The 24,831-nt window shown below is 40.2% G+C and overlaps 1 protein-coding gene across 1 annotated transcript; it reads right to left on the minus strand.

The window, feature by feature from the left end:
- Positions 1–4,397: 4,397 nt before the first annotated feature.
- On the minus strand, positions 4,398–23,363 carry ell2 (elongation factor for RNA polymerase II 2). Its single transcript, XM_027152636.2, has 12 exons — positions 22,936–23,363; positions 15,627–15,674; positions 14,221–14,342; positions 13,970–14,133; positions 12,521–12,780; positions 10,260–10,384; positions 9,773–9,839; positions 9,075–9,633; positions 8,384–8,444; positions 8,017–8,188; positions 7,342–7,386; positions 4,398–7,250 (listed from the first exon to the last, which is right to left on the minus strand). Exons 1-12 carry the CDS (start codon positions 23,062–23,064, stop codon positions 7,134–7,136), a joined length of 1,869 nt encoding a protein of 622 aa, XP_027008437.1. The 5' UTR covers positions 23,065–23,363; the 3' UTR covers positions 4,398–7,133.
- Between the last annotated feature and the right edge of the window lie 1,468 nt (positions 23,364–24,831).

Consider the following 24,831-nt stretch of genomic DNA (forward strand, 5'->3'; position numbering starts at 1 on the left):
TGGAATAAAAACACTGTCAATAATAATCGTACGTAATTCAAAGAATTTGTGTGTAAATTTTAATTTTGCGGAGTTGGATCATAAAATTTACGGCCACGACAGTTTACAGATACGAGATTTTGTGTGTTTGTTCAAATACAACTCCAAAATGTACGACTATGACAGTTTACACAAACAACGCTTGTTTTCACAACACCTCTTTTTCACACACGATCACAAACGGTCTGCGAAACAACTGTCAAAAATACGTCATCACGTTCACAGACATTACTATCCGAGGGAAGATGAATCGATTCCACGAAATGCGCATACGCCCCTCCCTCTTTTAAACCACTGTCGAAATGGCGGATCAGCAGCCAAGCGCTCACTCATCGTCAGTGTTGTATAAAGTACTAGAAAGCAATACTTGAGTAAAAGTACAAGTATCATACTAGAAAAAGACTTTGGTAGACGTGAAAGTCACCTTTTAGAATACTACTCAAGTAAAAGTCTTAAAGTATCTGATATTTACTGTACTTAAGTATCAAAAGTCATTTTCTGATATTCAATGTACTTAAGTATATGAAGTATAAGTAAAATTTCAGTGATGTTCGGTAGGTATAAAATCAGGGACGGTTCCAGGGTTTCATCTTTAGGGGTTTTAGCCCTCAGTGAGAATTTAAAACAAGAAGAGTTTTATATTATATATTATATGACTACATAGTAAGCCAAAAGTTATGGTATTATTAAATGGCAAAAGTGGACACCAAAATTTTATGCATGATGTAATGATGCCAGTCTTGAATCAAATCAGTTCATGTATGTGTGCATTCTCTACGAACAGTGTGTCCAATGAATGCAGTCATTAATAAACAAATATTCACAAAGACCAAATCAATAAATATTATTTTTATTTAGTATTGTATGGATTGTTTGCATTAATATTTTGTTTGTGCTACAACTCTGGTAAAAAGAATAGTGAAATTTCACTGCTTTTGGTTGCTGTATTTGCAGCTTTCCGATTAACGTTATAGATAAACGCCGCGTACCTGTGCTTCTCCGTACAGCGTGCAATGCAATCTAGTAGTTGTGATTCACCAAACCTCTCTTATTGCAGTCACACACATTTCTTCTGATTCTATTTTGTGGTAACGAAGATGCTTAATGGAAATATAACGGAGTAAAAGTATACATTTTATCTAGGAAATGTAGTGGAGTAAAAATGAAAGTTGACATAAATTTAAATAGCGAAGTAAAGTACAGATACGTGACATTTCTACTTAAGTACAGTAACGAAGTGTTTTTACTCCGTTACATTACAACACTGCTCATCGTCTCAGGTACGTTGGTTTTTCCTTCCAAATTTGGACATGTTTAAGGGTTAGTTATCACTAATAACAGAGAGGAGTAATATTACAGATATAGGTTAACTATAGTAAGTAAGATTAGCTCTCAGAGTAAGGTTACATTAGGTGCTTAAAGAATACAGCTGTTTAGGAGGTCATCACTGCAGTCTGTAGCGTGATGAGATAGGCCTACATAAAAGAATTAGCAATTTTAAGTGTTAACTTACTAACAGCTGTGTACATGCACTGGAATACACAGGTCATGCAATATGTGTTCACTGCTTAAGTGTTTTATTAGTATTTTATTGTTTATCAGGTTCCATTAGGTGACATCTTGCACTCAGCCCTGAATCTGGTGTCGATGTTGACCGACACCTTAAGTGTTGGACAACAGAAAATGGCGAACCAGTCCAATATCAGTGGACAGTCAGCACAAGTAAGAAGGTCCAAGTCAAATGGGCAGTCAGTGCAACAGGAAATGGCTAGGTGTGTATGTGTGTGTGTGTATGTATGTATGTGTGTGTGTGTGTGTGTGTGTGTGTGTGTGTTTTATGTAGGCCTATCTCATCACGCTACAGACTGCAATGATGACCTCCTAAACAGCTGTATTCTTTAAGCACCTAATGTAACCTTACTCTGAGAGCTAATCTTACTTACTATAGTTAACCTATCTCTGTAATATTACTCCTCTCTGTTATTAGTGATAACTAACCCTTAAACATGTCCGAATTTGGAAGGAAAAAACAACTTACCCGAAACGATGAGTGAGCGCTTGGCTGCTTATCCGCCATTTCGGCGCCAGTGGTTTAAAAGAGGGCGAGGCGCATGCGAATTTCGTGGAATCGATTAATCTTCCCTCGGATAGTAATGCCTGTGAACGTGATGACGTATTTTTGACAGTTGTTTCGCAGACCGTTTTCGTGTGTGAAAAAGAGGTGTTGTGAAAACAAGCGTTGTTTGTGTAAACTGTCATAGTCGTACATTTTGGAGTTGTATTTGAACAAACACACAAAATTTCGTATCTGTAAACTGTCGTGGCCGTAAATTTTATGATCCAACTCCGCAAAATTAAAATTTACACACAAATGCTTTGAATTACGTACGATTATTATTGACAGTGTTTTTATTCCATATCCATTGTTAAAAGTGCTATATAAATAAAATTTAATTGAATTAAAATAGTCCTGTGCAGCTGCTTAAATATAATATCAGCAAGGGCGTCGATTTGGGAAGGGACGGTAGGGACATGTCCCTACCAATATCCAGGGAACACTCAATTGTTTTGTGCACAATGTGTCTTGTGCTTTTTTACTTATTTCATTTAACATTTATCCAGGAATCATTCAATAAGATGAAAATATTTTACAACGGCGTTCTGTAAAAAATTGCGCAACTTGTGGAACACAAACGGTTAACAGATTTACCCCCTACAATGAATCCCGCCTCTGTAACCCACCTCTCTAAAATGATTGGCCTTTGCCTTTTTTGAGTCCTGCCTCTCAAACCCACGTCGCTGTTTGATTGGCTTTGTCTTTCTCGCTAATGTGTTGAGGACAGCTGCAGCTATATTCCGTTGTATGAAGCAATATGCAACGTGATTGTGTTCCACAAGTTGCGCAATTTTTTACAGAACGCCGTTGTAAAATATTTTCATCTTATTGAATGATTCCTGGATAAATGTTAAATGAAATAAGTAAAAAAGCACAAGACACAGACGGATATCAGTGGTTATGTATAAATATATATATATAGGCTTGGTCGAATTATTGCTAGGGACAATTGAGTGTTCCCTGGATATTGTCCCTACCTAAATCGACGCCCTTGCTGATATTATATTTAAGCAGCTGCACAGGACTATTTTAATTCAATTCAATTTTATTTATATAGCACTTTTAACAATGGACATTGTCTGAAAGCAGCTTAACAGAACATAAGAAATATATATTGCAAAAAAGCACAAAAAGATTAATATTAGACTTATATTTAAATGCATTTGTATTTATCTCCAATGAAGAAGCCTGAGGTGACTGAGGTGACTGAGGTGAGGAAAAACCCCCTTAGATGGAAGAGGAAGAAACCTTGAGAGGAACCAGACTCAAAAAGGAACCTCATCCTCATTCGGGTGACACCGGAGATTTTTTTCATGTATAATGTCCTTTCTACAGTCATATACACTCTGACGATGTATTGATTAGGAGCTTGCTGTCCTCAGAGATCACATGGAGTTCATAACTTCTCTTTGAAAGTGCACGATCTTCAAGAAGCAGAACACAACTGAAGCTTCAGAGTGAATCTTTCTAATGAGGTCTGCACTTTTACAGCATAGTGAAGTGCTGAGATGAGACTTGAGATGAAAAGGTCAAAGCATGAGGAAGTGGTTACCACGAAGCTGTGTGTGTGTGTGTGTGTGTGTGTGTGTGCAATGCTGCACTGCTGATGATGCTCCCATTCAGAACACCACAATAAAGTAACAGACAGATGATAGAAGTGTAGTTTGGACCGCGATCGATCGATAGACCGATTATATAGGTTTCCACTTTGCTACCGTATAGAAAATATTTTCATTCTACTTTTATGACACTGACCGTCGTAGTGCTTCGATACGTCATACTGTGCATGTTTGTGTACATGACCATATGAGTTGTGGTGGTGGAGTGTACAGTAAATTGTTAACCATCTCTGACCTGTTAGAGAATCTCGTCTCGTTAAAGTAGCAGTTGTCTTCCCAGACTAATCAATGAATGCTGATTAGCCGCTTTCTGTCCCACTCATGAAGTATGACGTCTATTTTTCCCTCAGTATGAACATGAAAACACTAGTGGGTCACTTCCATGTTATTTTTAAAAGTATTTGAATATTTCTACTGTATAATGAGTAGTCAGGTGCCATGAGTGCACGGTTGTATAGCGTCATTAGCAAAACCACTGATGTCGGTATTTATTCTGGTTATAAAAGGACAGTGATGGATTTCATCCCATATATTCGATGACATTCTTACTTAATAAGCTACTATCATTACATTTCATGTTCTTATTTTCATATAATAGTGACCACACATGTCAAGGAAGAAGCTTTTTTTTCTTTTTCCAAGTTCACATTTTATTGAACTCATGTAATGCATTTCTCAGATGAACATGTTGGAAATATAACACTCTCAGTAAACCCCATCCTACTTTTATACCATAAGAGGGATTTCACCCCCCCCCCAACATTTAGCTTTTTTTTGCATGTTTCTTTTTTTTGCGCCTTAACCAGCACATAGTATCCGTTCCCTCGCTAAATGGTTAGTGTCAAACACTTTTAATGGTCTCTGCGAAAAAAGCAACAGATTTTCAAGTTGGAGTATTAAAGAATTTGATCTTTCTGCATAAACCTAAAAGTGGAGTTGCCAATGTTCGCTGCAGGGACACCGTTTGGAGAAACGCACGCTAGGGACTAAAGAGATTGAAGGAGTTGAAGATTGTGGGTGAAAGAAAAACCTGGGAGATAAAAAGCTGCTGAACTCTGCTAATTAATCAATGCACGCATTTGGCTTTGTCTTCCATCATCAATGCAAGTGAAAGAATGAGCGTCCAGGATAAACGGAGAAGGTAAGGGGAGGAGTGAAGGACGCGTTATGTGAATCGACCACGCAACCTTCCTTCTCTTATTCAGCCCATACTGTATCGGAGCAAAAATACTGAACAGGATTGTTTTTTCCTCTTCTTGTGCATTAAATTGTCCTCAATGCTCCTTATTCCTCCACGGTATTCACAAATACTACATTCAGGGCTGACTTGCAAAGTGTGACCCATATCCGGCTCTTTGCGATCGTTTCCTGTATCTACTAAGACTTTGCATATATCTGTAGGGATCAAATATCCTTGTTAGATCCGACAGTACGACAGAAAAAAGCGGCACATGCATTTCCCCCTCAGATTGTTTCTACATTTTCTTCCTCCTTTATTGTTTCGATAAAAACAGGAAGGGAACAAAGTGAGCTGTGATGCTAGTATTTTTCTTTAAGGAAACTCATTCTGCGTCATCGTACAGAAATAAGCTATATCGAGAAGATGCAGTTTATTTCAAATAATCAAAAACAATCGATTCCCCCCCCAAAAAAAATATTTGAACACAGGTTTTGTAAACAAAGAGTCCCTTAAACCTTAAGCATCTTTCTCCCCCAATGTATTTCATGAAAATAAAGACTAGCTCTTCATATCTGATCACCAAACATAATTTGCTTAATGTCAAAAGTAAATTTGCAAAAATTCTTTCTCCTGAATTTAAAAAAAAAAAAAAAAAAAAAAGATTAACAAAAACAGCATGCTAGTCATTACTTATAAATAACTACGTTTTGAAACTTATGGAATAATTAAGAATACATTTGAAATTGTAATATAGGTATGGCTCTGGTAGTTCTGCTCTTCTTTTTAGGGGAAAAAAAAACAAAAAACACTGTTTTGTGTTTGTCTGGTGCTGTGGAAAGAACACACACACACGCGCGCACGCATACACACGCACATACACACAAGCCATCCTCTGTCCTTATCATTCAAAGTTAAGAACATGTAACATAAGCCAGGTTGATCACCGATGCTCAGGCGGTTCAAAGGCCATAGCAGCTTTTTTGGTTTTCATTTTCTATTTTTTTTCCTCCTTTATGTTCTTTTATCCACATTTCTACCCCCTACTCTCACAAGCCCAACCCTCCCCTCATGAAACTAAAGAAAAAACAAATACTTCCCTCTCTCTCTCTTCTCACACACACACGCGCACACATTGATCGCTCTTGCACACACTCGTACATCATCTCAAAGACAAACACTGACGAGCTGTCGCTATTTTCCGTTGTCTCGTGAACGTGAGCGCGCTACACACACGCACAGAAAAATCACACACACCTTCCACGGATGTGTGTCTGAACTTTGTCACTAGATCACAGTCGTTTCTTCTGCTCCGGGCCCCTGGAACACGGTCGGACTCCACATCCTTTTGTGTAAACGAACACGTTAAGGCACCATTTGCACGGTGAGCAAGAATACTGCTGCTGCTCAAGGCAGGGTCCGGAGACGAAGGGAATCTTATGGCTCCTGGCTCCATGCTCCCCTATCTCCAGTTACCCTCTACTTAAATTTTTCCCCCCCATAATTATTATTTTTTTTTAAATACGCACTGGCTCAGCTGCCCCTGTGCAAAAGGCTTTAGGAAGTCATGTAGACACTGTATATTGTAAGGCCCCCGGCAATGCGTTTGCATCCAGAAAAGAAACTAAACCTTATATCATCCGTGGACTCAATCTTCTCCTTCCGTTCAAAATAAATAGATCTTCCTTTTTTTTCTCTTTTAAATACAGATAGCTATATATATAGTATTTTCTTTGCTTTGAAAAATGTTTAAATTCTCTTTTTTTTGTCCTTTCATTTTCTCCCCTTTTGAAGTCTGTCCAAAAAAAAAAAGAAAAGAAAAGAAAAGAATAATAATAATAAAATAAAATCGAAGAAGAGTTATCCTCCTGGACATGCTTGACATCACTAGCAGGAAGAGTGGCTCTCCTTTCTTAAACAGTGAAGGCAGTGGTCAGAAGGAACAGCATGGAGGAAAGAAGAAGAAAGAAGCAGGGGAAAAAATATGAAATGTTGCCTTAATAAATGGGGAAGAGGGAACAGGCAAAAAGATCAGAAAGGATGTATACGGAATAAAGAAGGGGGAAGGGGAAAGAAGAAGAAGAAAAAAAAAAACCCTCCAGGCTGTCTGATCCCCTGGCTGCCATTGGTTGTGGTCTTTAGGCTGAGAAGAGCTCTGATTGGCTGCTGGGGTCCCACCACTTTAACGCCAGGACTGCGCCCTCCGCTGGTCAAAGTCAGCAATGAGCCTCTTGATGTGGGCCAGCTTGTTGTGCAGGTATTCGCAGCGCTGCTTCTCTTCGTGGTAATTCGGGTTGTGCTGTAAGCAGACGACAGTTTATATGAGATAACTGCAGATGATTTCCGGGTTTAGAGATTCGATAATAAGCGACCTTTTAATCCAAACTCACTTGTTTGACTTTCTTGTATTCCTGAAGCACCTCTTCATGCACCTCCTGCAAAACAAATGTCAAAAACAGCCGGTTAGCAACCGGATCCATATAAACAGCTGCCGAGCTTTAGAAAGCTCTATAGTGAGAGAAAAGCAGTGACATTAGGGACATGATGCGATGTATAGAACGTCTTGTTCTTATGTAGCTTTATCTCTGAAGTGTGGAAAGAACATGTCACATTTGACTTTTTTAGTCATGCAACACTGACATGCGATCACTAATCCAATCACAGCCCTAAGTCACACACTTGGGTGTGGTTGGAATTGGAGAAAAGCTCAACACTGACTTGTTTCTTCATTCCTACGGTTTATTCTTGAACTCTTATTGACCAAGCTTTCACTACTACAACCTGATCAGAGTGATAGGAATAAGATTTACACCAGGTCCTAGAATTCAAGCCCCACATGCGTTGCAAATTTGTACCCGTTTTTTTTTTTTTTTAATTAAGTTAAACATAAGTTAAACATATAAGGTGAGAGGGAAGGAAAGTTAGGGAAGGAATTTGCTTGGAATGTGGTCACATGTTAAACCTACATGTGAAGCGAACTGGTTTCGTTTTACAGTGTAAACGCAGAGCAATTCAGGACAGTAAAGCTTTTAGGGCTTTAGTTATGGGCGAGTACTGCTCCATACCTGGTACTCTTTGGTTCCGGGTAGCAGGCGTCTGCACTGAGTGTCTAGCTGTGTGAAACGCCGTGTGATGTTCTCCACACGAGCGTGAAGAGTGCGATATTCGTCGTACTCGCCGTTAAAGTCGTCCTTGTAGCGCTGCCGCTGATCCATAGATACCACCGCAGTGTATTTACTGCCAAACATGGACAGAAACACACACACACACACTTTCAGTACTAAATCAGTTCGCAATGGATAAACAAATTGGATGCCACTATGATATTTTTAATACATATTTAATACAAAGGGTGAAGTGCATGAGAATAAACTCACTAAGCATGTTAATTCCTTTAAAAATAAACACAAAAAACCACTAAAGTAAACTTACGCTATGTAATCAGGAATAACCGGGGTGGAGAGTTCAGTAAGCTCAGGTTTGCTTGTTCTGTCTATAGAGAGAACAGGGTGACAAACAAGGCATCTTGTAAACGACTCACTTTCCTCTTCTGGTAAATACTAACAAACTACACAAGTAGACACGCCTAGAGCTGGAACTTCAATCATTCAGTAAGATTAATAAACAGTAGGTGTCATTATGCTATGAATGCCACAGGTGGTGTCATTATGCTGACTAAGCAAACAGAGTAAAACGCAACATACTAAAACAAAGTGAATATGATAAATCCCGGTTTTATGGCTGCTATAGTGATGTGAACAGCTCAGTTGCACGGACACCGAACGAAGACCTCGACGTGCTTCGTGCATAGATGATGTTCGTCTGGCTTCCATGAATACCGTTATTGCCAAGCAAACAAAAGTTGTATGGAGGATTTACTGGCAGTGACACAAGGCAGGCAGCTGGAAGAACTCTTGGGTTACTGCACTATGTAGCCAAGCCTGTGACTGAACGGTCATTAAAAAAAAACGAGTACATTCTGCCATGGTATTGTTTGTAGTGCTCGTATGCGATGGCTAATACAAAAGCACACGGTACTAAAGGTGGTTCTGTCTTCATGCAACTCTTGCAGGTATAAAATGACACTATATACAACTACAGGCCTGCTTGAGTAAAACCTCACCTTTGTGCAATTCTACACCTGAAGGGCTTTCCACATTAGATAGTGTGTGTGTTTCTGCCTCGGTGCGGTGTCTTTTTTTCGGCCTTTCTTCCTTCTCAGCCTGGCCCTCCCTGTGCCGAACGATCTCGCCCTCCCCTCTCCTTTCCCGCTCCTTGTCTTTGTGCTTCTTTGACTTCTTTTTGGGCTTTTTGCTACTGTTGGCTGCTGGGGATGTGGCAGAGGGTGGGAGAAAGTTGGAGCTGGGAGTGAGAGAGCGGGGTGCGTAGCATTCGGTCTCCTCCCCGCATGTGGAGCTCTGGTCCAGGGGCAGGTCCTGGGTTCCGCGGCCCTCGGGTGTGCTGGGTGAGTTGGAGTTGGAACCAGAGGGAGGGTGGGACACTGGGGGCTGGGACGAAGGACCCGGACAGGCTGCGTTCACTGGAGGAGCTGGTCTCTTCTCCTCGGTTTCTGTAGGCGGGCGGCGATCTGACGAGCTCGGCGCTCCTCGACTGCTGAGGTGGGAGATCCGGGGTTTCTTAGACATCAGAGGGTCGATAAAGTCACCCTGAGGCTGGCGCTTCTAAGAAAGAGAAAGAAAACAACCAAGTTAAGTACATATGCATGTCTAAGTAAAATAAAACACGTCTGATAGAATAAAGAAGCTAAATTGCCATAAATGAGTCTGTAGCTCCGGTCGTCATTATGGGATTTCTCCATACCTGTGGTGATGTTGGTTCTTTTGGAGAACTGCTGGATGACAGTGAATCTGCAGGCAGGCCTAGTTTACTGAAAATGCACAAGATCCACTTAAAAACAAGTTTAGGACACTTTACAAATCAGGATAATATTGAAAGGCTGTAAGGGTATGAACAGGCAAGCAGCTGAGAAAAGTCACACTCTTCTAACAAACATCCCAGTTGTAAATCCACGGCTGCAGGAACTGGACAGGTGGAATTTGGTTTTGAGCATGTCGCCTTCATAAAGGATAGTTTCATTTTCTGAATGTAAACTACACTATTTTATTATTATTATTATTATTATTATTATTATTATTATTAATAATAATAATAATAAACAAGTTAAATATGGTTAGAATAAACAAACCCTTAGCCAGAAGTCACCAATCCTACAGAAGGTACAAACCATTTTCTCTCTAAAGGTTGACCAAATGTGCTGGTATGTACTCTCGAAAGGCTGAGAGCTTACCGAGCTAAAATCCAGTCCAACTGAACACGCTCGTCCTCTGAGTAGCCGGGCCAGTCTTTCTGAACCTCGCGGTAAATGAAGTCCTTCAAGGAGTAAGAGTTATCCTTTGGGTTCAGATTTGCAACCTGTAAGTAAGGTCAGAAAGAACATGAGGCTATTAGAAAATTAAAATGACTGTGCATTTTTATGACGACCAGCAGCAACCCATTAGAATCTAAATTGTCCTTCAAAACCTGTTTCATTTAAACTTACAGTCGCCCCCAAAACAAAACAAAAAACAAAAAACCCCTAAACACCCCACTCAAATCTTCCACTGAAAGAATAAGAATCTGGCAAGTCAGAATTTTATCCACGTAGAAGAGTCATAGGGTAAAACCAGCCCTGGTTGTGCTCTTAGCAGCTGTGCCACTAGTATCAGTGAGCTGTATGTGGAAGGGACTGTTCCTCGGTGTGTGCTGTAGTTGAATGCATTTCCCACTCAAAAACCGTGAGCTAGTCTCCTCAAATCAATACTTTACATTTACATTACAATTCATTACACTGGTTAACGTGTTGGACTACTAAATCAGTAGATCCCAGCAATTAAGGGGTTAAAAAGGCCAGACTTAGTGGTCCTCAGTTGTCTGTAGAATGCAGTACACAGACAGTTAAGAAGCAAAAATAACCAAAAAAAATCGAACATTAAATTCTTGTTTTATTTTTAATCCTCTAAATCCTTTGCACAAAGGAACAAATAATGCACCTAATACATCCATGGCCAAACTGTTTAATGGCCAAATGATAGCGATCAGAGGAATCTAATCCGCTGTGATGGGAAACAAACGCTCACCTCAGCAGTGAACCATGTGACATGATCAGACTGACTTGTGTATAATTATGCAAAATGCAATCGCTCTTGGCCTGGCACCTTTGGGGTAAATATTCCCTCTGGTTTATTTTGTTGCTGGTGACAAAAGTTTTAAAAAAAAAAAGAACCCAGGCAATTCTGTAAAACATGCTGACCTTTTAAACATTACACACCCTTTCCAGCAATAGTGTTACGCATGCAACAAGAGGCAGAGACGACGATCTGACGCCTTGGCACGATTAAGCTGTCCTGTGTAAACACTGCAGCAGTCTCAAAGGAAGCAAAATAAACAAGGTGCACGTTGAATGATTAGTACGGCACGACGGTGCTCGCAAACCGATACGGGTCGCTTCTCGCTTTCTGATGCGACGGGGACGAAGTTTCAAATTCTCTTCTCATACCTCATGTCCAAACAAGGAGAAATACTTGCCCTCAAAGCTTCTGAGATTACTCAGCGGTCACTCGCATTTCACACATTAAAATTCCCTACAAGAATGACATTTGTGCACTGAAACCAGCAGGAGGAACTGAAAGAGGTCATTTGCTGGAATTTTCCCCTTATTCTGAACAGTAAACAAAGGGAGCAAAAAAAAAAAACCTTCGAATTCATTACATTTAAAGTATTTTCACAGAAATCCTGCTTAGTGCAGGTCCTTGAAATCACATGTTCGAATTCTGACGCATGTACAGGATTAATCTCTAGTTTACTGGCTAGTCATGCTCTGTGTTCGGCAGCAGATACGCGTCCTGCAGACTGCTTTTATTACTTTTATGCTTCGGGAGAGTACAAAGTCTTGCAGCTTGCAGTCGTCTGGGTGAGCAGCGAGCACTACTGTTCTGATTTGCTGTGCAGGATGAAATTTGCCCCGTCCTGAGGCAGATCGATCGTGAAGGGTTTGTGTGATAACACTAAGATATCTGTCAGGAGTCCACTTTATGTATACGTTGGACCCAAATTACATAACTGCTGCTGTTCTATTCTTGTCAGTGATGGCATCCTTAAGCTGGGAAATATAATTTACCGATCGATGCTAAATGAGTGCTGACAAAATAATGTACAATTAGATGTAAAAGGAATCCTGTAAATGGTAGGACAATGCAAAGGGACATCAGTAAAGTCCCAGTTTAGGTAAAAAATAATTGGCAAAACAACAACACAGTGTAGATAAGCAGAAATACCAAAACCTGCATTAATACCTGTTCGGTCTTTCACACAGCTTGTGACCTGCATCAAAATTCAGCACTGCTTCGTTCCTCACCTTTCACACAAAAGGTGCAATTGCAAAATTGGGAGATTTTCTGCAAATCTCTGCCTCCTGCACGCCACTGATCTCCTTCCACCGCCTTTCCTGTGCCCTTCTCACTTTAATACCTTTTTATTATTCTTTCCCGTGTCCTAATCCTTGCTTGTTACCTGCTGTAAAGTGCTCCCCAGGGAGTTGCGGTCCTTTTGGCTGACTCCGTCTCTCTGCAGCCTGGCCAGGACCTCCAGCTTCTTGTAGGAGCGCAGAGCCAGCAGGTGAATGATGCGCTCCCGGTATGGCCGCTGGGACACTGGGTTGTTGGTAAGGCACTTGCGGATGGTGTTGGCTGGGTTCATGGGGGTCGACCGTTTCCTCTCTGGAACCGGGTCTGGGGCTGAGGGAGCTGGCTTACGGATCTGCACCTTTGTACCTGTGCAAAAGAAAGAAGCGGCTGAGAACGGTGACTATAGATATCGATCAGTTAAAGCCCTTACGTCGGCGGATAAAAAGCTTTATCAATTGGGCTCACGACACTGTGCGATTTGCTCCATGGGAAAGAGATTTAAGAAGAAACGTGTTTGACGGTAAAGCCTCAGAGACAGCTGCTACACTGCACTGAGTCAACATTTCCGCTGCTTTTCTTTCGCTTCCTTACTTCTCTGCTCGATGCAAATGCCCCCTCTCTAAATCCCCAGGTGCAGGAAGCACAAAGCACCAGTGAAAAAGATTGAAGTTAATAGTGCAGCACCCTGCTGCGGCCAGAAGTCCCAGGCCTCCCCTTGGTGTGAGTGGAGGATTTGGGGCAGACTCTCCTGCAGTTAGAAGACCATTAGGAACACAGAAACGAGCTGCTGGTGTGGCTTGTGTGTTTTCCTGACACCTTCTATGTGCTTCCTACAATTAGCTCACACTTGTTTCTGGTCAGCTACAGCTCTATTGCTACAGAGCTCTGGAATGTGTATTTGGAGGGGGAAAACCTTCACGACTCAATAAGATGAGGCTGGTTTAGTGGAGAAAATCTTGGCATTTCCCCAACTGACCCTTCCTTCACATTTTTCTTTGATCTCTCTCTCTCTCTCTCTCTCTCACACACACACACACAGAAAAAGAATAGTAATAAAAAAAAGGTTAAAAGATCTAACAGAAGAACTTGTTGGTAAAGCACAGGCAATGAGGATCGTCTGACCGTCTGACAAAGAGAACCGTGCAAAAAAAAAAACAAAAAACACTGCTATTTTTATATCGTGTCTCATCAGGAATCATGTGTTTTTGCAATATTATTGTACTTAAACTTTGCCCTCGCCCTTTCACACAAACAGAACGTCAACGCCACTGAAACAGACTACACTGTTATAGCAGATGGTGCACCGAGATTCAATCAATGAGCTTCCATAAGTGAGAAAGGCTGGAGTTTAGATGTGACCGTGAACACTGAGAAAATAAAAATAATAATGCAAAACTGAAAGTTTCATTGACTAACAGTTCCGAGACAGATGGCTGTGGGTGAAAATGCAACCTGTACATATCCAGGAATTCATTTTTGAGCCGCTATACACGCAGCAAACCTGAGCTGTGTAGATAAAAGAACCTGTACATTATGTCCAAACGGAGCCACCTGCCTCTGAATTGCCCTCCGGGTTTGATGACCTTGGTGCCCTTCCTGCGCGTGTCCTCCTCGGCCTGTGTCATGCGCTCTCTGGTCACCTGGTAGGAGTCGTTTGTGGCGCACACCGTGATTTTGTCCTGGATTGCCCCGAGAGAGGATAAGTGGGGAGCCCCGGAGCTAGATGTAGCAAACACAAGCTTGAGTCATGGAGTGCTCACAATGACTAGAGGGTAGATATTTCATGGAAATGGGACACCTTTTTACCTGGACACATGCTGCTCAATGCATTCAAAGCTTCCCTGAGGATTGTCCTTTCCGACATTGGACAAGTAGAAATCGAAGATATGAGATCCATCTGAGACGTCAGACTTTGGAATCTTGATGCGCTGCGGGATTGCAAAAAACCAGACAGGAGCAACTTGACTGATCTGATGACGCTCACAGAGTGAAAATGAGAAGATGAGATGCAGGAGATAACAACCAAAACAAACAAACAAAAAAAGAAGGAAAAAAAAGAAGAAAAAAAAAATCTAATTTGCTATAAACTATATGCTGCATTTTCCCCACTTATCTCCGATCATCCACAGTGTTTGGTTTAGTACAACAAATATAAGAAAGATACATCTAAGAAGACAAATCAAACCTCTCGTAGCCAAGCTCGGTCCCAGGTTATACCCAGAGGTCTAATTAACCAAACTAAAAAACAGAAGCAGATGTATTATGAGCGAATTATGTAAATTAATAGAAGAAAATAAGTCTTTATTTTTAAACATCTCTGGTGACAAAGCACCAAAGACAAAGTCTTTAGCTATGACTTTCTGAAGGTCTAGCTTCTGTTACTAGACACCTTAATGACACGACACACCTCGGTGTGTGTATAGTGTAGTCTATTTACGGAGGTAACGCTTCTGAGTAGCGCACAGACCAAATACTTTTAAACAAACGTATCAGTTAAAAAGTCAAAAGTACTTTCTTTCTTTGGAAATTCTCTGGATTTCAGGGGAGAACCCAACCAACTGCACTAAAAAAAAAAAAAAGTTGCTTCCGTAATAGCTGCCCTTATAATATTACAGCTTTTCAGCTACATGGTTGTAAACCATTTCAGAAGGTTGACCAAGCCACACATTCTCTCTCACACACACACACCCCATCTAAGGTCTTGTTACTTTCTAGACAAGAGGAAAGAAGCCGGTGTTGGACGTTGAGCGTGTTTTGGCAGAGCGATGATGTGGTAAATGGAGGAAAATGCACACGTTTAAAATGAACATGTGAAAACTAGAAAAAAACAAAACAAAAACGATCAAACAGACTTTGTGCATAACTGTATAACCACAGGGTAGTATTAACTGCCTCAGAAGAGCAAAAGCTGGCATGGCCTGCAGGGTCAGAGGTTAACCAGCTATTTTTATGGTCGAACAGTGAAAGCTGAAAAGCCTCAGACGTGACCCTCAGGCCAAAACAGACACTCCTACACACCAGCATGAGGAGAGCTGTGACACGCAAGCACACACTCGCGAGCCTGGTAGCTGTTAGGAAATAAATCTCTGTTTACGTACAGCTTCACTGAAGAGAAAAGAAAAAGAAAAGAAAAAAAAAGACAAAAATTCATGCAGCTTATTATTTGAAGGTTACCACTAAAGAGAACATCTTGGTTTCAAGTGTCCACCTACCCCTTGCAGTCCTTGGAAATGTATTGTTGGCTGTGAGGACGGTACATTCTGGAAAGAAAAAGAAAAGGCAAAGTAAACATCAGGATGAAACTGTAGGCAGTCCGAACCAGAAAAGCTTCTCGGATCTACACAGTGCATATAGTACATAGGAATTTGAACCGACTGTTTATTTAACATACGAGAAACAGGAAGGAAAGGGTTTTCTAAATCTTGTTAAACTACTCTGACCAAGCCCAACCTCGGAGCTACTGGGCTGTATTTCTTCCCTGGAAAAAAAAGCCCGGCGTGACACTGACTGACCCTTATTGTTTAAATGAATTGCTCAGGATGTCCGTATGGGACACGGAGTAAAATCTCTGTTGTTTCATGTACGTGATCTACATTGTGATGTAGCCCGATGGCTCATGCCATCTCTTTTCATTTAGCATTTTACAGTTTACATATGTTGTGTTGCGAAATGTCCGTGATCCAAGTAAACTCAGCAAGAAGAACAAACTTCTCCTTTTTGTTTTTCTTCAAGATGATAAGAAAGAAATTCAGCATCTTGTGAAACCACGATGACCTGGAATGCCCACAACATGTATCCAAGCTGTCCAATCGAATGCTCTGTCCAATCAGGATGGAGAATGTGCTAGATCTGGGACTATGATGCTTGTTTATTTGTTCTTAGATCCTCTAAGATCGTGTGTCACGGACACAAAGGCAAATGACATGATAATGCAATTTAAACACGCTTTGTGAAAAGGTGCAGCGGATGAAAATAAAGGGCTCCGTGTCCGCCATTTCGTCCTGTAAGCTCTGAATTAAAATATGAGTGCGTTTTTGATTCACGGTTAGTTGACTCATCGATCGTGAGGAGACAGCAGAGACACCGTCGATTGGTCATCCATCACATGTAGACAGCTGCGACAGCCGTCCTCGGAGACCGCGTGTGATTGGACGCGTCTCGTCTGTCTCTTGAAAAACCGCATTTTCCTGAATGAGTCACCGAGGGCATTGAATCTGTGTGACGTCAGGCGTTACGTCATTCAGATGATGCTGAGGGCTTTTGCAATTGCAAACCACAAAAAAAAGAATTGTGCAAAGCAAAGAGCCACATTTCTGCACCTATGTCCAAGGGCATTTTTAGAGGGAACACAGAAGGAACCAAAGAAAAGAAACACCAATAAAATTAAAATCCTTTACGTTCCTTATACCTTTATACCCGAAGTTAAAATTCAAAAGCCCCCCCCCCAGCTTCTTGTTTTCTACAGACTCACAAGCTTATGAATGCGCAGGTCAAACTTCACCTAGATAAACTCACCACGACACGAAAACAACCAGAAAGCTACAAGCAACAAACGTGTCTCTCAGTCACCTTTCTTTTCTTCCAAATACATGTTTAGTGCTAATTTAGCAGAGAAAGACGATTGCAGACGTCTGTTGTGTCACCGTGACGACGGCTCAAGATGCTGGCACCTTTTGTGCTTTATTTTGGCTTCGAAACCTCATCCGTAAAGTCTTGTGTCAGTACATTGTGACTCAAATAAATCCTGACTCGAATCTGGACTCGTGGTCAGCAGATCGGACGAGTCAGTGAGTTCAAGGAGTACGTTCCGAGATGAAGATTTCTAGCGCTGCTGCTGCATGCGACTGCAGTCTGAATGAACAGAAAATAATGATTAGCCATTATTCTACTGCTCAAGCTGTTTGATAGTCTGCCACGTGATCAGGCTCAGGAATAAATAAATAAATCAATTCTGAATAAATTGTTCTAATAATAAAAAAAAATTGGTAGTATTGGTAATATTAAAAGGTTCTGAACCGTACTGCACACTGTACACTATGCACCGTAAACACTCTGATTTGCACCTAACTTAAATGTATTACTTTTTAAAATGTTTTAGCATTTAGCATTGGATGCCTTATTGCCCAAGTTTGTGAATTTATCTATCGATCCATCCATCCAATAAAAGGAATTACACATAGTCAAAACAACAAAATAGACTATGACACCAGATTATTTTATGTAGCTACGACATGTACTTTCACTAAAGTAACGGTTTAAAAAAAAAAAAAGGCGTGATAGTAATTTAAAAAGTAGTCAAAGGCAACGTTAATGGTTAACATCTAATTTTACAGTCTAGACCTCTAGCGTTTGCTTGAAAATTTTAATCACTAATACACGGCCAAGAACTGATTACTGTTACACAGGTGACCAACTAGAGAGCTTTTCCCACAGGATCATCTCACATTCACTCCTCTCACAAAACTCCTTCTTGTAGCTTCAACAACTTTTTTTAAATCAATGAGTATTATATGCTTACAATGCTTCTTTGTCCAATAATGCTGTACCCGGAGTATGAAGACTTTGCCTTCAAGATCCTGAAGATTATAATCAGAAAAGTGTACAAAAAATAAAAACACAAAACACTAGAGTGAAGCGTTTAAGTTTGTGACTACACTTGAACAAGTTTTTTTTTTCCCTTCCCTATGTGGTTCAACCACAAATAGTGCTCTAGTGTACAAATAGTGCACTTTTTCCCGAGGTCTACGGCATTAAACGCTTACTTATCACACCCAAGCAAAAGTGAAGACCACCGAGTTTCACCTCATGTGTGTGCACGAGGTGGGGGAAATGATCGCTGTGGGTTGTCTTCGAGCATTGTTCTACAGTCTTTAAATTTTCTATGTTGAAGTTGGTCTCCTTGATATATGCTTACGAATGTCATTTGCACAGTCTGTGGTTGATGCAAACAACATGGTTGATAAGTGCTTTTGAACATTTAGTCTGTAATTAGCGCAGACATTATCAGCAGGGTAGTGGAGACGTTCAAAAAAAAGTAAATAAAATGAACCAAACGAATAAAAAGATTGTGTTTTGGGAAATGTAAACTTGTTCCAGTCGCACACTACTAAAGAATCTTTTTAACAGGACAATTATTTATTTTATAAAAAAAAAAAAAAATGGATAGGTATAACTCATGAATAAAAAACCTTAGAATATAACGATCCGTCTGAAAATCTGAAAGGAATACAGAAAAAGTAACACCCAAGTCAAATATACATGCAAACTAATTGCCTTTGCACGTAGAAAAACAAACTGAGCCGAGAATTGGCTTTAAATGATGTTGAAGCAAAAATATTTACAACGGAAAAGGGAGGTTTGGGGGTGTTGCGAATAGGACAACGCGCTAATCTAAGCCTACAGTAAACTTTGCAAAACACCCGCACTTCTGCCAGCTTCCAGTTATATTCAAATGACAGTAGGGTGCTTTCGCAGAGGCTTGTACAACCAGATCAGATTCACCTCCCCACCCTACAAACACAGCCTCGCTGCACATATCCACTCAGCGCTGCTCACGTTACAGAGCGCCAGGGAGAACCAGGCCCAGACGGTTCTCCTATAACTGTTAAATCACCACATATGAGCTACAGGATGACAGGAGAGAGCGAGGTTTGCAGGACTGCAGCCTCAGCATTAACCCTGCTCTCTGCTTAATCGAGCAAGATAAGCTACCAAGATTATAGCGCAAATAAATTCCTTGCTTCGACACGCCTGCAGCTTCTGAGATCAACCGGAAGAAAAGATCCGAGTGCAGACACAAAGACCTACAGGTTCAAGTCAGCATATTCACCGTCATTGGCTCATGCATTCCTTCGGTTCTCTTTGCCCCTGCAGCTACAGCTGGTCTTGGCGCACCTCCAGAGAGATTGAAAATGACTACCAATGATTAACAAATGTTCTTCACACGAACAAGCCAGGAGACAGCACAGACGCCCAACAAGCACTTGTAAACAATAGTCAGATAAGTACATTTCGCAATAGAACATACAGGGGAATGTGTAAAAAATAAATCTTAAGGGTCAAGAAAAAAAATTTGCACTTTCTAAAGCTTATATGTCGATAAGCCGACTAGAGGCTCAACAGAACGCAAGCTGGTTAAATCACGTATTCAAGTGTAAGGAGAGGCTCGAGACGTTGTGGAATTCTGTAGGGATTGATCTTACCCTTTAAAAATAAAAAGCGAACCACCAGCAAAATTATTTATACCATGTAAATATTGCTGAGGATGCCAAGTATAACCAAGCAAAGCAGAAGCTGGAGGAAATGTGTACAAATTCCATTTGTACCACAGTAGAGAACCATGTGTAGACAAATGGTATGTTTATTAACTAGCCAACAGGCAAGTAAAAGTTGTACTGTATAAAAATCATCGTCGACCCTGAACTGATGTGTGTAGTGCCGCAAGTGGTGGGGATCAGAAACTTGCGTTCGAGGTACAGCATACGCCTCCGAGAAGCACATTGTGTTTAAACTCTCATACGAAACGAACTCTCATTTTGTAGGTCAGTAGGACGTAGGGTTAAATGTTTCTTCTCTGCTTAATCCGTTACATGTTGCAAAACTGCTGAATGTACAGTCTAGGGATTTCTGAAAGTCATTCTGAAAGTAACTGAATTTTGTTTCCAATCTTTCCATAGGACATTTTACAATATTCAGCACTCCGTCCGTCCTGATCAGAGGGAGCTACTCTGTGGTCAACACGCCCTGTCTAGTGTCTGGTGAGGCAGGAGCAACATGATGAAGTGTTACGTGATGACAGCAGGTTCTTCTTAGCAAAAAAAAAAAAAAAAAAAAAAAAGAAGCTTTTAACCTTTTGTGAACTGGTCATATTTTGTGTTGAAACTTTAATCACTGCTATGAGTGTAAGCAAGCTTCGACAAACCAAAAGAAGCGAGTGTGTTTAGTCTGACAACCAGGATGCCCTGATGGGACGCTGTCAACTCAACAGACGAAATCGTAAACCCTGGTAGGACAAGCACTAGATCTGTGGTTGTCCACTGGAGGACAGCTTTTCAGCTTGGTAGGTTGAACTGCAAGCTTGAGAAAGTGAGAAAAAAATAAAAACTATTTGGGGTGTGTGTGTGTGTGTGTGTGTGTGTGAGAGAGAGAGAATCAATTAACTGGCTGTAGTTCACATACAAATCACATGGAGGTGTGCAAAATTATTTCCCCGAAAACGATCATCTAGAAAGCGATGTTTTGGAAAGTAATTTTTAGTTCATTTACATGGCTTACTCAAGACAAAAAATAATAAACGGTTTAAAAACAAACAACCACCTTTTTGCCTTGCCTCAGTTCAGAGTCCATGGCACCGTGAAAACTGGCAAGGTGTGAAACAATATCATATCAAACCTATGCGTATTATTTATAGCCATGAAAGGTTAAGCATTAACTCCTGTTGCCATGCAGTGCAGTAACGTCCACTAGATATCCAGCCATCATAGTCAAGTGGACCATCACGAACCGAATACTATTCTTCTAGTAGATAAAATGTAATGCATTTATTTAGAAATTTCTCTACTGAGATTAAAAAAAAAAAAAGGTTCAAATGATGTGAGCAGTGCAAAGGAGTGGGGGAAGAAAATCATGCTTCATCATGTCCTTTTTGAATAGTGAGTGCTGTAAAGCCTGCTGTGGCTTTAACGCAAAGTCTGCCTCGTAAGCACTTTGAGTCAGTGTAGAGCGCAAAAAAAAAAAAAAAAAAAAATTCAGACAATGTGACTGTTCATGAGGCCATGGAGCTCAGTTCTCTCCGTATGCTCACGTCAAGCAATTCTCCTCGCTTTTAAAAGCTACAGAAATGTCCAGAAGGGTTCAAGAGGAGCAGCTAGCTATGAATTCACTTAATATTTATGACTTAACCAAATGGACTCGTCTCAAGCATTCATTTATCAGCTCTATATTAAACACGCAAATCATTATTTCTCATTTTTCATACTTTGATACGAAAATATACTTTTGTTTAGCTTTCGACTCGGTAGCTAGCTAGCTAATTATTTAGAAATTTTTAGCCAACTAGCATAACAACGAACCGTTAAGGACCAAATACAGACAAAAGCCTCTAATAAATACACAACTAAATAAAACAAACAAACAAACAAATATATCGTTTGTGTTTAAATCAAGGAAATTAACACGGTATATTTATGCTAACAGAAAAATACGACAGTTTGTGATTTACTTCAATTAATCCTCTTAGCTAGTTACCTCAGGTCCATGTCACCTGGCTAGTCAAGTTAGCAACAAAAAAAAAAACGAATGATAGCGAGCAAATGTGCAAAAATAAACCGACTTGTATAACAGCTAACTTGACCTACTACTGGGTTAATAATATTTCGAAACTTTGCTATGCAAATACAAGACCTAGTGAAGTGCCAAGGACTAGTTTCAACCTCATCAAGTTTGTGTTTTATTTTTTACTCTCGAAACCTGTTAGCTAACTATTGCTGTCTTCAGGATTGCTAAACAAATTAAGCCCAATCTCAAACCGGTACCGTTTTATACACAAACGCCCTATATAGGGTGCAGGGGCAGTTATTTAAAACCCTGTGTATCGCACCTATATAGGGATCCAGCTGGGGTTCAGACTTAGCATTAGGCTTAGATTTCGAGGTAGTGACATTAAGACGGAAATTTAACATTTTAAATCGCTATAAAACGTCACATTTCTCCTTTTTCACTTCTTCATTAACGGTCATAGTGTCTAAAACAATCAATCCAGATACCAGATTTAAGAACAAATTTAATCCTGGCTGTAAAAAAAACCTGCTAACTGCTAACTAGCTGCCTACAATCACACACACGTTAAGAAAACCGTGTTGTTAAATACAAACGTTAAAATAAAACACATTCTCTAAACAAAACTATCAATGATTACACTTCATTCATTTCCTGATCCGGTTGCCAAGTCGATTATGATTGAATAAAACACGATAAATAAAGCTGATCTGTGTAGAAACGCTAACTGGGAAAGGTGTTGATTACAGATACACAACAGTTGACAAACTTTCTTTAACTCGGTCGCTTTTATGCTTCTTCGACAGTCAATGCGTGATTATTCGGTACAAAACAGTAAGCAAACATAAATTAATAATAATAATAATAAAAAGTATAAAATTGTGTTGTTTTTGTGTGTTTAAACCGAAGTGTATTGTTTGCTAACGTTAGCATCGCAAAGCTGGCACCAACCACAATTCCGTGGCTTCTTTAGTTAGCATGAATTTTCAGATACAGAAATCAAACCTCTATTTAATGTCTTTGAAATCAAGTCTCTCTCACAGTGTGAAGGTTTTTTATTATTTATTTTTGTCGATGTCATGTATTTAAAAAAAAAAACAAAAAAACAATGATTAAGACTTTCTAGCTGTGCTTTTTCCTTCCTTCTGGGCAGCACATTATAGTGCGTGGCACCGCTGTCTCTTCATCCGACTCTGGACAAGTTTATTAGACGACAGTGAGATGGTTTAAATCACCCGGACCTACCTTACGGTTTTGGTAGTTTTCTAGCGCTCGTATGGCCGTCTCAGTGAGCTTTACGTGCAAAACGGTGATTCTGTCGGCATTGCGGCCGCAATTGAGTCCGTATCTCCCGTCCACGGAGAGAGCGGCCATCTTTACCAGCCTGCCACCATCGTCCCTCTGACGTAGAGACTAAATCAGCCAGCGCTTCTCTCTCTCTCTCTCTCTCTCTCTCTCTCTCTCTTACACTCACCGAAGGAGGAGCTCTCACACTCTCCTTTTTTTATTTTCTTCTTCAGTCCTATATTTACAAAAGAAAGAAAAAAGCCCCAAGGCCACTGCTACTCGAGTGTGTCTAGGTCGCTCTCTGACTAGTTGACTAGCGAGCTCAGTATTATCGATGCCGAGGAAACGAACATCATACCGTGTTCAGTGTTGCTATGAGTTTCCTTTCAGGGGAAAGTTTAACACATGCTCAAAAAAAGTAGCTGGAAGTCGCCGCGTGACGTCACGCATACGTTTTGCATATTCGTCACGATCGTATGCATGTCGAATATCCAATCAAGTGGAGAAGAAAAATTTCCTAGATTTCTAGACTAATACATATGTACGTGATATTTAGATTAGGTTAGAGATTAGATTAGATACTTTATTTACTTTAGCGTTTAAATTTAAATTTAAATAGTCCCATGCATATTGGAGTGTTAGGGTGAAAAGGGTGAATTGTTTATATTGATTTATTGTCATGTATAGATTTATATATGATTATAAGTTTCTTATTAAAAGAAGAAGACATCTGTAACAGTTTTAGGCCCAGTGTTAAATAAATTGTGCATAAAATAACAATATTTCAAGAATAAAGTCAGTCAAAAATGTATATATTGTTATACTTAGACCAATTTATAATATGATTTAATACACAATACAAATAGCACAACTGATCAGGTATCATGGACACACACACACACACACACACACACACACACACACACGCACGCGCAGAGGTGGATCTATGATAACCTGGACTGTTCTAGTATATCTAGTATATTTGTTCCAACAGCACACAGATCGTACACAACAAATCAGGATATTCATATACTATTTATAATGGCTATTGGACATATAGCAATGTGCATATCCTGTACTAAGAGTTCCTAATGTGCTGTGGCATAAGAACACATTCAATACACTTCCACCCAAAGATGATGCACTATGCCATAGGGCATTATGCGTTACAGCTATTATGACACAGAAAAACCTCTGATGGCCTTGAAAGTGAACTCTTCCGAAAAGAGAGAACAGTTTCTGAAAGAGATTTCCAAAATGTTACCGATTTACTCTCCAAATATTTCTGTGTAATTCTCAAAATCTCAAAAAAGCTGCAAAGGAAACTGCTATAATGGAATGAGTCTGTCTGTGTTTGGCCCTGTTTCTGTCTGGTCTTGCCCTGCTGTTATTTGTTTGCTCCGCCCACTTGTTTGTTGCCATGGACACTCATTGAACTCATTCATCCCCTCTCATTTGTTGTCTTAGATACTCGTTGTCTCTGCTTTGTGATTGGTTCCTGTCTGATATATATACACACACCGTTTGTTCACTTCCCTGGTGCAAGTCGTTGTCTATGTTCCTGTTTCCTGTTAGCTCTGTGTTCTGCCTTGTTTTGCCTGCCTGTCTGTTTACCTGTTTTTTGTTTATTAAACGCTTAAACTGCATTTGGATCATCACTTCCTTTTGCCTCACCGTGACATATAGATGGAATAACTTGCTTTTCTTTCTATTAAAAGAAAATTTCAGCTCAGAAAGTCTCTAGATTTTTTTTTTTTTTACTTTTCATTGGAAGTTCTTCAGGGGATTGCTGTTAAAAAGGCTGCTAAATATAGCGGCTCCGTATTGTCCCAATAAGTTTACCTGCTTGAGGTG

The sequence above is a fragment of the Tachysurus fulvidraco genome, chromosome 21, assembly GCF_022655615.1.
Source record: "Tachysurus fulvidraco isolate hzauxx_2018 chromosome 21, HZAU_PFXX_2.0, whole genome shotgun sequence".
Lineage (NCBI taxonomy): Eukaryota > Metazoa > Chordata > Actinopteri > Siluriformes > Bagridae > Tachysurus > Tachysurus fulvidraco.

Coding starts and splice junctions, on each gene's coding strand:
- ell2 (XM_027152636.2), bottom strand. CDS start 23,064: ATGGCCGCTCTCTCCGTGGACGGGAGATACGGACTCAATTGCGGCCGC. Junction 12,781..13,969: donor ACCCGGAGGGCAATTCAGAG/GCAGGTGGCTCC, acceptor TCTTTTGCACAG/GTACAAAGGTGCAGATCCGT. Junction 9,840..10,259: donor TTGGACTGGATTTTAGCTCG/GTAAGCTCTCAG, acceptor GTGCATTTTCAG/TAAACTAGGCCTGCCTGCAG.